A 17,376-nucleotide genomic window follows, 5' to 3' on the forward strand; every position below is an offset into this window, starting at 1 on the left:
AGACATCCCTGTAGGCACAAATATTAGTCAGCTCTCTCTAGAAATTTTTTATTAGTGGATCATCAAGTAGTGATATATAATATATTGCTGCAATTCAGATTTGCATGGACAAAACAGCTGAAAATCCACATTAAAGCTTGTCCTGGCCCAAAACTACCCATTTAGGTTGAAAGAGATGGGGGGTGGGGGTGGGTGACGGTGACATGTAAACCGGTCCACCATAAATAGTTTTGTTTCTGTGCACTCCAAAAATATTTAGCCCTAAATTATGTTTTTGAATTTGTATTTCATTTGGATTATACTGTTTTAACATGAACTAATACATTTAATATGATGCATATTTAATCACACAGAAAGAAAACAGACAAGAAACAGTCTGCACCTAAAAAAAAATATTTATCAACAATTTCCATTTTTTATTTTAGTAAAATAATCATAATTTTAAAATGCATTTATGCTTAAATATTGCGAAAACAATTACATTTATTTAGTTGAAAGTGTGAACATGGTTAAAATATGGCTAGCTATGGAACAAGCATTATTCTGTTGGTTAAAATTAATTAATTTCATTAATTGGTTTGTTAAAAAATTTATTATTTATTGATCAAAAATATATACATTTAAATTATAGTGTATTTAAAACGCATTCAGTTTATTCGTACAGAAATATTACCTTGTTTCATTTATTTATTTACTTATTTAGTTTGTTAATTCCTGTAGGTTAAAATTGTATAATCCAAATGGATGGGAATTTTAGATGAAATTCAAATACATAAATGTTAAATTTAGGACAATTTTTTTTTGAGCATGTACCAATGGAGGGCAAGATTGTCTGAAATGGATCATACTACAATAATTAGCTGGTGTGAAAACAATTTAAATAATGGAGCAGCTGTGTCTGTTCAAGGTTGTTGTTGTTTTTTTTGAGTGCTGTGGCGTGTCATCTGAAGTTAAGTAATTGCTCAAGTTTCTTTTGATGATACAAGCATTTTTCTGAAATGCATTGGAAATGAAGTGGACACTGATGGTGAAGTTGCATGACTGTGTATTAGCACAGCTGCTTTAAAACTATTTGTTTGATGAATAATGTTTTGTGCTAGTTTTTGAACTGTGTGTATTGTAAACCCTTGCAGGTCTCAGATGGGCCTCCGCTATTGAAAAAAATCAGTGGTTTGATGAAGAAGGTCTGGTCTTTAGGGTCATGTCAGGGTAACCCTTCCCTTTCAGCGCTTTATGATGATGTCACGTCTTTCCCCTAAGGTGGATGTAGCTCAGCCGGAAACCCCAGTAACCCCAGTCACCCCGGTTACTGCAGGATTTTCCTCCACCTCCCCTAATGAGGTACCTAAATGCATTTGGCATGACGGACGCCACGCATGCTCGATTCTGGAGCCCTCACTAACAAGACCAAAACCTAAACACCCTATTCTCGGGGTCTGAATGCTTTCAGATTGAATCAGACCCCACTGATCACACCAGACGACTACAAATCACACATTGATCAAACTGATCAGCACTGTTTCAGCGAAATGGCTACATCACTGTCTATCTGCCAGCTTTTAAAACATAAATGCGATGATTCAATCATCTACTGGATAGCCGCTTCTGATTTAGGTTGCAGAATTGGCTTTTTTTGTTCTAGAAATTGTCATTCTTTTCTATTTGTCACAGTTTTGTTTTTCATGTGTTTATTGTTGAACTGAAAGCTGGTCTGGTATTAAGACTTTTAAATTCAGACTGCGTTTTTAGTTACCTGCAAACTGATGAACTGAGAACAAGCAGAAATGTTTAACACATTTTCTAAAGAAAAATGAGCCCTTGATTGAATTAAGTTAAATGTAAGTCAAATAAGTGGAGTCTGAATTTGTATCGGCCAGAAATTTCCAAAACATTGCCTTCCAATTTCCAAACACACATGAATCCACATAAACACACTTTCTAAAACCAGTCTTTCGCCGCATGGTGCTACATTCTCAATGCATGACATGCAGTTTTTCCATGAGCAAATAAGAAAGTAGGCAACCAAACAGATAGTGTTTGACTCTGATGCATGTCTTTTGTCAACTGCAGTAAAATATAGAATAATACTTGCGGCTATCATTTAACATGCATCTGCCAGAAATGACATGCCGTGCTCGGAGCAATAGGTCAAAGTTTTTCAGGTGTGATATTGATAATGACTAGATGATAACATGAGTGAGGCTTGGATGATGGGTGTATTGTGGTGGCCAGATGATGATCCGGAAACACCGAGCTTATGGTTTGTGTCTATGTGGCTCTGAGCTTTTGTGTCATCAAGACTAGAGGTCCATTGAGAGTCAATTGTTCCGTGTTGACAAGCTGAAGCATGCATCAGGAAGGTAAACATCTCTTTCCTTTCAACATGTCCATCTATATACGTATATTCCCATTTCATGGGCTTTCTTTAGAAGTCCTTGAATCGGTTGACATCTGCAAATAGCTGCTCAAATGGAGTCTTTCACGATAATATAATAACAACCAAAGGTTATTATTAGAGTGCTTGTCGGATGTGAGTGGGCTTTTTGTATCAGGTTTTTTGAGAGTTTCACAGTTAAAAGACCTTTTCGCTTGTAGCCAGGAAACGTTCAAAACCACATCTGTCTACTTGTGCTATAGAAGATTGAGCGTGTGCAATCATAATGCATTCAATCTACAGGACAAAAGAACACGCGACTGACCTCAACCAGCTGAACATGAATTAAATGATCTTAAATTATGTTCAAGACAGACTTATGCAATGCTGTGGAGAAGGTTTTAGGACTCAAGTGTGTGTTGAGCCTTTTAAAATGATATCAAATGCATTGCTTGGTCTGAGACCACTAGTGAAATGCTCCTTTTTAATGCTTTTTGTTTCTTACCCATTGTAAAATTGTTGTTCTTTTTCCTTCTTTCAGACAAGTAATGGTAATGACCCATGGGCAGTGTTTGACAGTAATGCATCTGGGGGGGTTTCTAATAACTGGGCAGCTCAGCCAGAGGGCACAGAGACCGGGGAAACCAGCAGCAGTGCATGGCATTCTGGGCATCCGCAGGCCTACCAGGGTCCAGGTAACAACTTAAATAAACCCATGTTGGATTATTCAGACTAGACCAGTGGTTCTCAAACTTCTTGCCTTCAAAGGCATGCCGTTGTCCACAACAAAACTGTCCCTGGGTTTTTTTTTATTTTTTATGTGTTTTAATATTTAGGACCTCATAGTTTTTGTACATTGAATTAAAATTTAAATAAATTTCAGAAGCTCAACATAAGCTCTAAAAATGTATATTAATTATATAAATGCCCATGGTGTTTGATTTTATTAATTTTCCATATCTAAAATCACACTTTTAAAATAAGGCCTCATATATCCAAGACTTTGAATCCTGTTTCTTCAAAGGAAAAAAAAAACTGTTGTTGAGGGGATGAAATAAAATAAGACATTATTTTAGTTGTAAATTTTTGTACTTTTTTTGGCCTAATGATTCATTATCAAACAAGTCTGAATCAATTTGATTTGTAAAAGTCCTTATTCAGTAATTGCCAGTGAATAGAGAGGTCTTAGAAAAATGCATTGGTCAAAAAGTGTGGGAACCCTGGATGTCATATAGTGGAAGTAATATTTTGCAGTAATTTCATTGTTAAATGTCTTTCAATGCAATTTGTTTTGTTCCTTTGTCTTAAATGGAAAACTGAACACCACAGCCACAAGGCAAAAATACTTATCATAATGTTTATTCCTCAGGAGCTATTACATTCCTCTTTTAAGGGTTTCGGTCCAGCATATTTAGAAAACAAGAAGCCTCTCCAGTTTGTGAGGAGCCAAAGTGCTGCTTATTGTTACATGAATGTTCTTGGCAAATGTTTTATTACCAAAACAAATTACAAGAGAGTAAGAATGTGTTCATAGTGGAGAACTAGCATACTGTGCAGTATATTTCCTAGTTGCACAGATTAACTTTTTTTTTTTTTTTTTTTACTGTCCCTGGGTTTTTTTTTATTTTTTATGTGTTTTAATATTTAGGACCTCATAGTTTTTGTACATTGAATTAAAATTTAAATAAATTTCAGAAGCTCAACATAAGCTCTAAAAATGTATATTAATTATATAAATGCCCATGGTGTTTGATTTTATTAATTTTCCATATCTAAAATCACACTTTTAAAATAAGGCCTCAAATATCCAAGACTTTGAATCCTGTTTCTTCAAAGGAAAAAAAAAACTGTTGTTGAGGGGATGAAATAAAATAAGACATTATTTTAGTTGTAAATTTTTGTACTTTTTTTGGCCTAATGATTCATTATCAAACAAGTCTGAATCAATTTGATTTGTAAAAGTCCTTATTCAGTAATTGCCAGTGAATAGAGAGGTCTTAGAAAAATGCATTGGTCAAAAAGTGTGGGAACCCTGGATGTCATATAGTGGAAGTAATATTTTGCAGTAATTTCATTGTTAAATGTCTTTCAATGCAATTTGTTTTGTTCCTTTGTCTTAAATGGAAAACTGAACACCACAGCCACAAGGCAAAAATACTTATCATAATGTTTATTCCTCAGGAGCTATTACATTCCTCTTTTAAGGGTTTCGGTCCAGCATATTTAGAAAACAAGAAGCCTCTCCAGTTTGTGAGGAGCCAAAGTGCTGCTTATTGTTACATGAATGTTCTTGGCAAATGTTTTATTACCAAAACAAATTACAAGAGAGTAAGAATGTGTTCATAGTGGAGAACTAGCATACTGTGCAGTATATTTCCTAGTTGCACAGATTAACTTTTTTTTTTTTTTTTTTTTTTACTCTTGGCAGTCAGATCTTATAAAAGGCATGAAAGATGCAGCTGATATTACTTTCATTAGTGACACCAAAAATGAAAAGGCAGGTGGAATTCGTAGTATTTTGTATACATTGTTGTATATGAAAGTATGAAAAAATATGAAAGTTGTTTTACGAGAAGTTGTGGAATATGTGGGCGTTGTTCAGTGATCTCATCTGTTACTTTGAGTCATGTGTTAGACTAAAGTGCGCCAGCAATGATGTCATCTTTGGAAGATCGTCTGTTTTGGAGTCATAAGGAGCTGAAATTCACCATTTCCATGTGCAGAAAAAAAAACAGCTTCTGCAAATCTGTGTCCTATAAAGACAAGCAGAGCATGTGGATTTGTTTTAGAGATGTTTTCCCCTGAAACCGAATTTATTCCCACAAGCAAGATGACTGTTTCACTTATAACTAATAATGTTCTGGGAATTAAATATAGTTAGATTTTTCCACTGAGTGCTTGTGCAATCAGTTTAACAGTTTGAAATGGACGTGCATAATGCACATGAGAGAATGTGTAGTAGAGGTGATATTTATTGGCAAAAAGAAACTTATCGTAACTAACAATCTTTTCCTTTTCTCTGAAGACATTTACCCCTACCCATGTCTTATTGATCTATCAGGTAAACCATGATGTTCATGTGAGGGTTTGGTTTTAATAACAAGCTGCATGAGCTCAACGGGTACCAGAAACTCACTAGAATGTGTGTGAGAGTGTTTTGTAGTGATTTTCTTGCTGTGAATTTTGTTGTTTATGTAACACAGCCTCAGTTTATGAGCATTTCTTCTAGTGCGGGGACTTTTATGTCCCAGGGGTTTTATTAAAACTAACATATTTAAGTGTGTGTGTGTGTGTCTGTGTTTTTTTATTTTTTGTTAAATGATCATATAAAAATGACTTTTTAGCATTCCTTCATTTATTTTTAATACTTTTTAAATGCCTTTTGTGTGTATATATATTATTGTTTCACCCAGACTTTCAAGATTGTAATAGTTGCAATTTGTGCAAAAAAAAAAAAAATCAGTTTTTGCACAAATTACAACTGTTATAACCGAAGATTCATCAGAGATTAGTTAGCATGGCTGATTTGTCCTGAGTGTGTTTGGATAACTAACACCTGGTTCTTACCATGGTTTTTATTTTGAAGTATGTTTGAAGTGTGTGTAATGACTGTTTATAGGTGCAGAAGATGATGAGTGGGACGAGGAGTGGGATGACGTGAAGTCATCGGGTGGCTATGCTGAATCTGAGGCTGGAGAGGGCGGGGCTATAAACAGAGGCGGAGCTCATGGTTCATCCATGAAAATTGCCCTCAACAAGTAAGTCAGATCACACCACACAGATTGGACACACTTCCAAGAGTCAAGTAATAATACACTTAATAAAAACGTAATCCAGTTCATGTGCTTACATGTGTGCTTTCTGGATTCCAATAATGGAATTTATTAAAGGGGGTATAATGCTATTTCATGCATTCAGAGTGTCAAATAAATAAATTTTTTAATAAAAATTTTTAATTTAAATTTTAATTAAAATTTGGATAAAAGCATCTAATAAATGACTAAATAAATAAAATAAAAAATACAGTCCTTCTGGGTTTGCATACGTTTCGTAATGTTTTTTTCAAGCATGGACCTTCATGACGCCATGAAGGGCGGAATTCCTTGTATGGGAACTTCTCCCGGAAGAGCGCGCACACACGTCAACCAGAGCGAGAGCAAGAGTACGCCCATCAACATTGTCGGCAGCGCTGCACAGGACTTGCTTGAGAAGAATGTCTCTTAACAAAGTGTGTTTTTGGTTGCAAGGGAATAAGAACCCAGCGTTATGTGAACAGTGGATGCAGTTTGTTTTACCAGGGCAGCAGTGGAGATTTGCAAATGTGTTAGTTTGTTCCCATCATTTCGGTGACAAATGTTTTATAAACAAGGCCCAGTTCGACGCCGTGATGATAAGAATCCCGGTCATGATTCAGAACCGCAGGCAGTAAGAAAAACTGCATCAAATTTCTGTGTTTTGTTGGCAATCTGCAAGCAAGTGCTCGTCACTCTTTAGCTCCGCCCACATCACGCCTCCAGGAGCTCGGCTGTTTTCGGAGAGAATTGTAAAGCTGAATCTTTCTTTTCAAAATATGATAAAACTAAAATCTCTTTGTAGATATGAAGGATGCAATACTACTCTGTAGGTACTCAAGATTAACAAGAGATTGAGCGAAACTGTGTGTTAGGTCCCCTTTAATTTTATTATTTTTTATCATTTTATTATGTCCATTGTAAAAAAGCATCTTCTCTTTGCAGATTCCCTGGCTTCTCCAAATCAGGTCCTGAGCTGTACCTGCTGTCCAAACAGCCTGCCAAAGGAACCAGGTTGCCTGTTTACGTAAGCCACTCTTTAAAAAGGTCTTAAAGTCTCAATTTGCCTTTCCACAAATTAAGGCCTTTAAAAAGGTCTTAAATCAGAGCAGAGAGTCTGAAATTCATAGTCATGGCATTAAATGTTGCATGCACTGCAAAAAATTAATATCTTTCGCAGTCATTTCCAGTGCAAATATCTAAACATCCTTAAAATACATTTACTTGAAATGCAAAAAAAAAAAAAAATTGTTGAAGACTTGTTTTCTGAGAAACTGAACACAATTAAGTGAGTTGATGCTTAGGAACAAACATCTGTCAATGAGGAATAATAGTGTGATTTCTGGTTTAAGCTGATATTTCTTAGTACATTGGCAGATATTTGTTCTCACTTCATTTTGATCGAGTTTTTCATAAAACAAGACGATTATGTAATGTATCTGTTGTATCGAGACTTTTCCACATACTAGAATGATATTCATGGCTCCATAAAGGGTTTTAATTGCTATATAATTTTATATGATGCGAGTGCGTATATATACTGTATTTCAGGGGGGAGAGGCTGGCCCAGTGTGGGCATATCCAGACTATCAGCTGGACTGTGTTGTCGCTGACCCTAAAAAGGGCACCAAAATGTACGGCCTCAAGAGTTACATTGAGTACCAAGTCACACCCACCGTAAGTACAGAAACCATCATGTCTGCATATACATCTCCATGTTAGTGATTCCAGTTGATGTTGTTTCATGTGATCCAATGTTTCTGCAGACCACAAACAAGCCTGTCAATCACAGATACAAGCACTTCGATTGGTTGTATGAAAGGCTTTTGGATAAATATGGTTCAGCGATTCCAATCCCCTGCCTGCCTGATAAACAGGTGACAGGTGAGCCCTTTTTATTACATACTGTTTGGTGTAAAGACGTTTAAAATGGAAATTCATTAATACCCCCTTTTTAGGTCGATTTGAGGAGGAATTTATAAAAATGCGCATGGAGAGGCTTCAAGGTTGGATGACGCGAATGTGCCGGCATCCAGTTGTCTCCAGCAGTGAAGTCTTCCAGCTGTTTCTCTCCTACAAAGATGAGAAGGTAAATAGTGTTTTTAGCGCTAAATAAATATATAGCTGTTGATTAATCCATTGTTCTTTGTCCCTTTTCTATCCTCCTAAATATTCAGCGAATTACTGCAGATTTTGAGACATGGCCTTTGTTTTTGTTTCAGCATTTTATTCTAAGTCTGTATTACAGGACTGGAAAATGGGAAAGAGAAAAGCAGAAAAAGACGAGACCGTCGGAGTCATGATTTTCTCCACGATAGAGCCTGAGGGACTGCCAGACCTGGACCTGATTGAAGTGTAAGTCCTACAGCCCACCTCAGGATCACTACTCTGATGGAAAATCTAGCTGTTAATAAGTTCATCCATGTTGTCTTGTTACCTTCAGAGAGCAGAAGTGTGAGCAGTTCAACCGTTTCACCAGGGCGATGGATGACGGTGTGAAAGACTTGCTGACCATAGGAAATGAACACTGGAAACGCTGCACAGGCCGTGAGTATGACTTATGACACTCCATAAGCCTACATGTGAATGCATTTATATAGAAAATTGTGTGCGTGTATATATTTTTGAAAGAAAATTATAATAATATATTCAGCAAGCATGGCCGTACCCAGGCTTTGAAAATTAGTGAGGTCCAGGCGGGGGGGATAAACACTATAAACTCATTATAAACACTTTAAAGGAGACAGACATGTAGATGTTTGTGAAAGATGTTTTCTCTGTTTTGGAGGGATGATTATTTTTAAATCATACCCTATTTATTGCATCAAAATTTGTTAATACTTTACTATATTTAAGGGTGGATAATTTTATCAGTTGTTTATTGCAACAATACATAGCTACAACAACTTTGTCTAGTGCTCTTATGAAAGTTTATGATTTGTGAAAATTTAACTATACTGAATGAGATCGCATAGACTTCTTCATGGCTAGTTTTTGCGTATTTCATTTCATTCTGTAAACTACTTGTTCTACAGATCTGTGTGTACTAGTGTTAAATGCTACTGTTTTTGACAGCGTAGATAACGCTTATGACGGATAATATTATGATAATTTTTGCATTTCCCTTACCAAATGTCGTATCCTGTCAGCAAAAACCTGTTCATGGGATTTTTTGATTGCTTTCAGTTTAAGTGCCGGCGATACAGTGTTGCCAGATATTGATACTAAAGCAAACAAAAAAATAAAAATAAACCAAAATTATTAGAGGCTGCGCCCGCGCCCCACACTCACAGCTCTCTCAAGCCTCGTTGGTTCACTCCGCCTGCGTCTCGCAGCGATCACTTTTATAACAGGGATGCTAAACATTCTTGCAAACTGTCTAAACTGAATTATACATGTCATGCAGGCATTCATATGAGGAGTTTAAAGGGGTCATATGATGCTGCTAAAAAGAACATTATTTGGTGTATTTGGTGTAATGAAATGTTTATGCGGTTTAAAGTTAAGAAAACACATTATTTTCCACATACTGTACATTATTGTTTCTCCTCTATGACCCGCCTTTTTGAAACGCGTAGATTTTTACAAAGCTCATCGATCTGAAAAAGCGAGGTGTGCTGTGATTGGCCAGCTATCCAGTGCGTTGTGATTGGTCGAATACCTCAAGCGTGTGACGGAAATGTTACGCCCCTCACCATACTGTTGATGCCGTGTCCCGGCCGGAGCGACAAGACAAAAACATTAAAACCCATTACAAACGAGGCATTTGTTGCATCCAGTGGGGACATAATTACTGATTATAAAGACTTATACTGTCTTTATAATCAGTATCGAAGGATATCCAACGAAGGAGCGGCAAGCACATGTGACGACCCCGGGCTTAGTCCACGGTGAAAGCCTATCCGGCGATCCACAGCACTAAGTTGATGTATTTCCTCAGCGACCAGCACGGATCAGCTCTAGGCATGACGAAGCGGATATCGTCCTCTTTTGGAAGACCAAACAAAGTAGTTTCGCTTTCACAACGAAGTGCACAGCGTCTTCAGGACATAGCGGAAAGCGGCAACAATACTACAGCGAGAATAAAAGTTACGCCTTCTTTCTTTGCGTGAACATTTGGGTGGCGTTATGCAAATCTTCCCACATAGTGATGTAGACATGTGGGGGCGTGTTAGAATGAGCCGTTTTAGGTAGGTGTGGCTGACTCTTAACTTTTATAAAGAATATCTCTTTGGATTTGAGACTTTAGTCTTTGCAACTTTACAGATCTTCTTTATGCACCAAGAGCTTGTAACACTCCAAAGAGAAAGGAAAAATTTAAATCGCATCATATGACCCCTTTAACAGCAAATTAGTCATTTAAATAATACATTTTATTTTTGAACATGACAAATTTAGCGAGGTCCGGATGGCCTCATAGCTGGTTACGGGCCCGTCGGCAAGGAAGCATTAAATGAATTAATAAAGGTTTACGTTGTTACAAAACATTTTCAATTCATTGTTGTTCTTTTGAACTTTCTACTCGACCAAATCAGCGCATTAGAATGATTTCTGAAGAATCATGTGACACTGAAGACTGGAGTAAAAATTCAGTTTTACATCACGGATATAAATGACATTTTCCAAAGCATTAAAAAAGAAAATTGTAATAATATTTCTGTACTGTCTTTTAAATGTATATGATTTTAAGCAAAATTTGCCTATTTCTTATAATTTTGTACTTCAGAAACAGGGGCTCATATTTCACTGTCCAACTTTGAAAAACAAAGTTCAGCTAGAGTGCATTGTGATTTTTATATATAAAAGCTGATTAGTCTTATTTCCTGTTTATTTTTCTCAGCCCTTCCAAAGGAATATCAACGGATTGGCAAAGCTTTCCAAAACCTGTCCTCAGTGTTCAACAGCAGTGGATATGAAGGTATCAGAAACTTTTTACCATCTGGTCTAGTTCTGAGAAACTGTGTTGACCAGCAGTCTTTGCATTATATGTTTAGCCATTAGTATTTTTGTTATTCTTAATGTGTGGTTTGACTCAAAGGAGAGGCTACGCTCACAGATGCGCTGACGGCCGCAGGAAAGACCTATGAGGACATCGCTCAGATGGTGGCGGAGCAGGTATTAAAAAAAAACCTTAGATAAAACGTCTGTTCTCTCTTATATTAGGAAGTTATGTCTCGTACAGCCTCTTGCGTTATAGGAGAAGTGTAACTATTTGTGCATTAAAACATCCTTATATTATAAGTTGAGTGTCAAAATGCTTTTGAAAGAAGTCTTATATGCTCATTAGGTCTGCATTTATTTGATAAAAAATGAAATATTATTACAATTTAAAAGAACTGTTTTCTTATTTTAAGGGGAGACACAGCAGGCAAAAGCACTGTTTTTTCATGCCCCTGTCAATTTTGAGATTTTGGGCTTTTTGGCTTTTCATAAAGTGTTTTTTCAGACTAGTGGAAAGAAAACATCCAAAAGACACTGTTAAAGCACTTTATCTATTTGTCAATAGATTTCAATTACAATACATATTTTTAAAGGCCGTTTTCTCAAAATGAGTTTTTTTCTTATACTGAGAGCCATCAATCTAAAATCTAAATTGTATTGTTGTCTATATTCTGAAGGTTTTTACAGAGGGATTTGTTCATATGTAATTTGCTTGATTATATACATTTTATTTCCCCCAAAATTGTGAAAATATATTGTTTTCTGGCTGTTCAAAGTATTTTCTGAATTATGGAGTGACAAAAAGAAATACCCAAAATCCCCTCGGTAAAAACATTTGCCTCTAATATGTAAAAAAAACAAGAATTTTGAAACGGACTTCATCCAGTGTTCAGATTTTTGTACTAGAAATGTATGCAAATTAGCGCATATTACATTAAATAATGGTTAATTTGTATATTTAAACATAACATTTTACAAAACTTGTAATACAAATTTTTTTTGCAATTATCAATGTAATCAATCAACTAAGGTGATAATTAGTAGTTAATTTGATCCTATTCACCTGCAGTGTCTCGATTTAAAAATGTAATTTACTTCAATTGAATTACAGCCATTACTCCAGTCTTCAGTGTCACACGATCCTTCAGAAATCATTTCTTTTCACAACTGTAATTCACTTTCATATTTTGTGGAAACGGCGATACATTTTTTCCCCCCAGGATTCTCTGATGAATATAAAGTTAAAAAAAGAACAATTTACTTAAAATAGAAACCTTTCATAACATTAGCAATGTCTTTTTTTGTCAATGATTAAAAGTATTTCTTTACAAAAAAAAACGTACTAATCTCAAACTTTTGAATAGTAATGCATATAAGGTTATTACCAGAAAATAATCAGGATGAAGCGGTAACACTTTACAATAAGGTTCATTAGTTAACTACATTAGTTAACATGAACTAATAATGAACTGCACTTATACAGCGTTTATTAATCTTTGTTAATTTCAACATTTACTAATACATTATTAAAATCTTGTTAACATTAGTTAATGCACTGTGAACTAACATGAACTAACAATGAACATATGTATTTTTATTAACTAACGTGAGCGTAGATTAGTAAATACAGTAACAAATGTATTGCTCATGGTTAGTTCATGTTAGTTTATACATTAACTAATGTTTAACTAATGAACCTTATTGTAAAGTGTTACCGATGAAGCCATGGTTATGTGATCCACATTCATTTAGCCTTGTGTTATTTATCTTCGACCTTACCACTGAAACATACAGTGAATGAAAACTTGCTTGTTGTTTGGCCTCCAAACTGTGTCTGGTAAGTGGCTCTGTGTCGCCAGTGTAGCCTTGAATATTTGTAGAGCTCTGAGCCATCAATCTAAAATCTAAATTGTATTGTTGTCTATATTCTGAAGGTTTTTACAGAGGGATTTGTTCATATGTAATTTGCTTGATTATATACATTTTATTTCCCCCAAAATTGTGAAAATATATTGTTTTCTGGCTGTTCAAAGTATTTTCTGAATTATGGAGTGACAAAAAGAAATACCCAAAATCCCCTCGGTAAAAACATTTGCCTCTAATATGTAAAAAAAACAAGAATTTTGAAACGGACTTCATCCAGTGTTCAGATTTTTGTACTAGAAATGTATGCAAATTAGCGCATATTACATTAAATAATGGTTAATTTGTATATTTAAACATAACATTTTACAAAACTTGTAATACAAATTTTTTTTGCAATTATCAATGTAATCAATCAACTAAGGTGATAATTAGTAGTTAATTTGATCCTATTCACCTGCAGTGTCTCGATTTAAAAATGTAATTTACTTCAATTGAATTACAGCCATTACTCCAGTCTTCAGTGTCACACGATCCTTCAGAAATCATTTCTTTTCACAACTGTAATTCACTTTCATATTTTGTGGAAACGGCGATACATTTTTTCCCCCCAGGATTCTCTGATGAATATAAAGTTAAAAAAAGAACAATTTACTTAAAATAGAAACCTTTCATAACATTAGCAATGTCTTTTTTTGTCAATGATTAAAAGTATTTCTTTACAAAAAAAAACGTACTAATCTCAAACTTTTGAATAGTAATGCATATAAGGTTATTACCAGAAAATAATCAGGATGAAGCGGTAACACTTTACAATAAGGTTCATTAGTTAACTACATTAGTTAACATGAACTAATAATGAACTGCACTTATACAGCGTTTATTAATCTTTGTTAATTTCAACATTTACTAATACATTATTAAAATCTTGTTAACATTAGTTAATGCACTGTGAACTAACATGAACTAACAATGAACATATGTATTTTTATTAACTAACGTGAGCGTAGATTAGTAAATACAGTAACAAATGTATTGCTCATGGTTAGTTCATGTTAGTTTATACATTAACTAATGTTTAACTAATGAACCTTATTGTAAAGTGTTACCGATGAAGCCATGGTTATGTGATCCACATTCATTTAGCCTTGTGTTATTTATCTTCGACCTTACCACTGAAACATACAGTGAATGAAAACTTGCTTGTTGTTTGGCCTCCAAACTGTGTCTGGTAAGTGGCTCTGTGTCGCCAGTGTAGCCTTGAATATTTGTAGAGCTCTGTTAACCCTTCATGTGATCTAGCACTGAAACGGAAATTGTCTTTAAAGATATCCAAATTAAAAATGCAAAAGATAGATCCTACCCGTAGCGTTTTACTGTTTACACCCTTAAATGCTGACTGCATATGATTGGATCACATCAAGTGTAAACCGAGTCAAACTGAAGTTATTTTGTTGGTTTACATGAATCTCTTTTAATTACATTTAATTCTAATTTTAAAAACGAAAATAGTTATGAAATTTAGTCTGTTGCTGTTGTCCAATAGGATTAGAGGACTGGAACTGAATCGCCTGTTGTTTAATGATTAATTAAAGGGGGGGGAAGTCGTGGCCTAACGGTTAGAGAGTCGGACTCGTAACCCAAAGGTTGCAGGTTCGAGTCTCGTACAGGCAGGGGTTGTAGGCGGGGGAGTGAATGTACAGCCTTCAATACCACGACTGAGGTGCCCTTGAGCAAGGCACCGAACCCCCAACTGCTCCGGGTGTGTGTTCACGGTGTGTGTGTGTTCACTGCTGTGTGTGTGCACTTTGGATGGGTTAAATGCAGAGCACTAATTCTGAGTATGGGTCACCATACTTGGCCACATGTCACAATCACTTTTATCACTTTAATTGAGTCTAGTTGTAAGGGAATGCATTGTTTTCCAGCCGTTAATGGCTGTTTTAGTCCAGTTGAGCTCTGATTCTTGTCTGCGAGTGAGTGTTGCATATGTGTGCGAGTGGCGCAAACGTTTCGTGAGCGGTTGAATGAAGTGACCCTGGGTGTGTTTGTGCACCGTCTGATGTAATCATTCAGTTTTGTCTGTCTTTCTATCTCTAGCCAAAGAAAGACCTTCACTTCCTCATGGAAACTAACAATGAGTACAAAGGTCTGCTGGGATGCTTTCCTGACACTATTGGAGTTCACAAGGTAAACCAGAAAGGGTGACTACTCCGACTAGCAGTCCTTATAGACTCCAACTCTGTTTGAGCATTCGAATCGACATAGAACCTCATAAGTGAACTTTTTGTAGGCAGCTCACTAGGTGTTTAAACCGAGCCGTAGATTCAATACAAAGGTTTGAAAATTAGAGAATTGATTGGCTGACTGTATTTTGAGCCCTCTTTCTTTCGCACAGGCTGCCATAGAGAAAGTGAAGGAAGCGGATAAACTAGTGGCCACCGGTAAAATCACCACCTCAGAGAAGATCACCATGTCTAAACGTGCCAGCACCATGTCATACGCTCTGCAAGGTGTGCGACCCCCAAAACCACCTTTAAAATGATTACATTACTGAAGAAGTCATAATCACACTGTCGTACATGATGTTAACACAACATTAGAATGCTGAAACATAACTATCATTTTCAATAGACCCAATAGACACAAACAGAGTTTAAGTACAGCGTTCCCACAGGGCTGGAAACCTGGAAATATCAGTGACTTTGGAAAAGCCTAGTCAATAATCATTATCTATGCAAATAATTATTTTTAACTTGAAATCTATAAAGAGTTTTTTCTTGTACTGCTGTTACTGTATTTTATTTTGTTGTATTTTATTATACTGCACATGACTTTATAAAATAAGATGACTTATTATACTGTGTAATACCGGTAGTGTTTTATTACTATATATATATATATATATATATATATATATGGCATATTAGAATGATTTCTGAAGGATCCTTCTGGAGACTGGAGTAATGATGCTGAAAATTCAGCTTTTTTTCACAGGAATAAACTAGATTTTAAAGTATATTAAAATAGAAAACTGTGATGTTAAATTGCAATAATATAAATAAATTCGTTTTTTTTTCTGTATTTTTGATCAAATAAATGCAGCCTTGATGAGCATAAGAACCTTTTTTTCTTTTTTTTTTAAGCATTAAAGATCTTACTGATCCCAAAATGTTGAAAGGCACATAATATATATAGTAATAAAATACAGTGTAATAAATCCTGCAAGATCCTGCAAAATTATTTTTATTTAAATTCTCAAATGTTTTTTAAGTTCTGTTGTAATTTGTGTCAGTCACTTGAGAGATTAAATGTTTCTGCTTATAATAATTTAACTGAAAAAAGAAAAATCCTGTAAATTGATCAAGTGATGAATTTGACACATTCTGTCCTCTATGCAGCGGAGATGATCCACTTCCATACCAACCGTATCTATGACTACAACAAGGTGATGCAGCAGTACCTGGAGCAGCAAGTCAAATTCTATGAGATGGTAAAATGTGGAAGCAACAGTAAGGTTCAAGAGCATTCCATAATGTTGGGAGATGTTAAAGCATTGAATTGGTTTTTATGTTTTGGCAGATTGCGGAGAAACTACGACACGCTCACAGTCAGTTCACTACTATGTAACGGCGGAGCGGCCGTCCGGAAGCTGCCTCACTCGTTCTCTCTGTTCCTCTTACATGATTATTCTCATTCTGTGTTTCTATTCATGTTATCTGTGTCATGATGTCAGTGCCATAAAAATATCCTGTTGATCTCAGGCCAAAGAAAGCATTGATCGGTGGCCAAAAGCAGCTACAGATTGTGACTAAAAATATCAGATTATATGGGGCTTTACTTATTATAAGTATGTAGTTGTTGATTTAGATGTTCCAGGTTCTGTTATGACCTCCATCGATTTGATTTATGATAAATATGAAAGATGCAGAGAGAGACATAACTTTACGTACTTTTATACAAGTGATCTAAACTTATTCTGAGGCACATATGAGGCTAAGCCAAGTTTGATTGTGCCTTGTTTTGTAGAGACCCTGCAAAAAAAAAACATGCTTTTTATCTACTGCACTTTACTGTGGCCTTTCAGATGCGTCATCCTGTTTGTGTTTGGTCACGGCCAAAAACAAGCCCCATCATTTTCTTTGGAGGCTTCTGGAGATGATAACAGGAGGGCTGGTCCTTTTTCTCCATAAGAGACATTTTGATGTTTTTCTCTCTCCGCAAAGCCAAATTACAAACAGAGATCGTGCTCTGTTTGATGCTTCCACCTCAGTGCAATTATCACCAATTTCTTATCCTGTAAAAATGAAATTATACTCCATCTGATGCATGTTGTTCATATATTTTGTATGTATAGCAGTGTTCGCAAGTCTTTTGCACACAGATTGACTAAACCATTGAGATTAT

The 17,376-nt window shown here is 35.6% G+C and overlaps 1 protein-coding gene across 2 annotated transcripts; it reads left to right on the forward strand.

The window, feature by feature from the left end:
• Positions 1-928: 928 nt before the first annotated feature.
• Positions 929-17,017, forward strand: LOC107603094 (sorting nexin-9-like). Of its 2 annotated transcripts, XM_016295799.1 has the most exons (16): positions 929-1,341; positions 2,916-3,069; positions 5,400-5,435; positions 5,994-6,132; positions 7,111-7,192; positions 7,717-7,842; positions 7,932-8,049; positions 8,124-8,254; positions 8,414-8,520; positions 8,609-8,712; positions 11,006-11,083; positions 11,204-11,280; positions 15,070-15,159; positions 15,368-15,482; positions 16,371-16,462; positions 16,552-17,017. In XM_016295799.1, exons 1-16 carry the CDS (start codon positions 1,234-1,236, stop codon positions 16,597-16,599), a joined length of 1,605 nt encoding a protein of 534 aa, XP_016151285.1. In that variant the 5' UTR covers positions 929-1,233; the 3' UTR covers positions 16,600-17,017. The 2 variants fall into 2 exon arrangements, with proteins under 2 accessions (XP_016151285.1, XP_016151286.1); XM_016295800.1 differs by lacking the exon at positions 5,400-5,435 and having other exon boundaries at positions 930-1,341.
• Positions 17,018-17,376: the final 359 nt, after the last annotated feature.

The sequence above is a fragment of the Sinocyclocheilus grahami genome, unplaced genomic scaffold, assembly GCF_001515645.1.
Source record: "Sinocyclocheilus grahami isolate Dianchi unplaced genomic scaffold, SAMN03320097.WGS_v1.1 scaffold340.1, whole genome shotgun sequence".
Taxonomy (NCBI): Eukaryota; Metazoa; Chordata; class Actinopteri; order Cypriniformes; family Cyprinidae; genus Sinocyclocheilus; species Sinocyclocheilus grahami.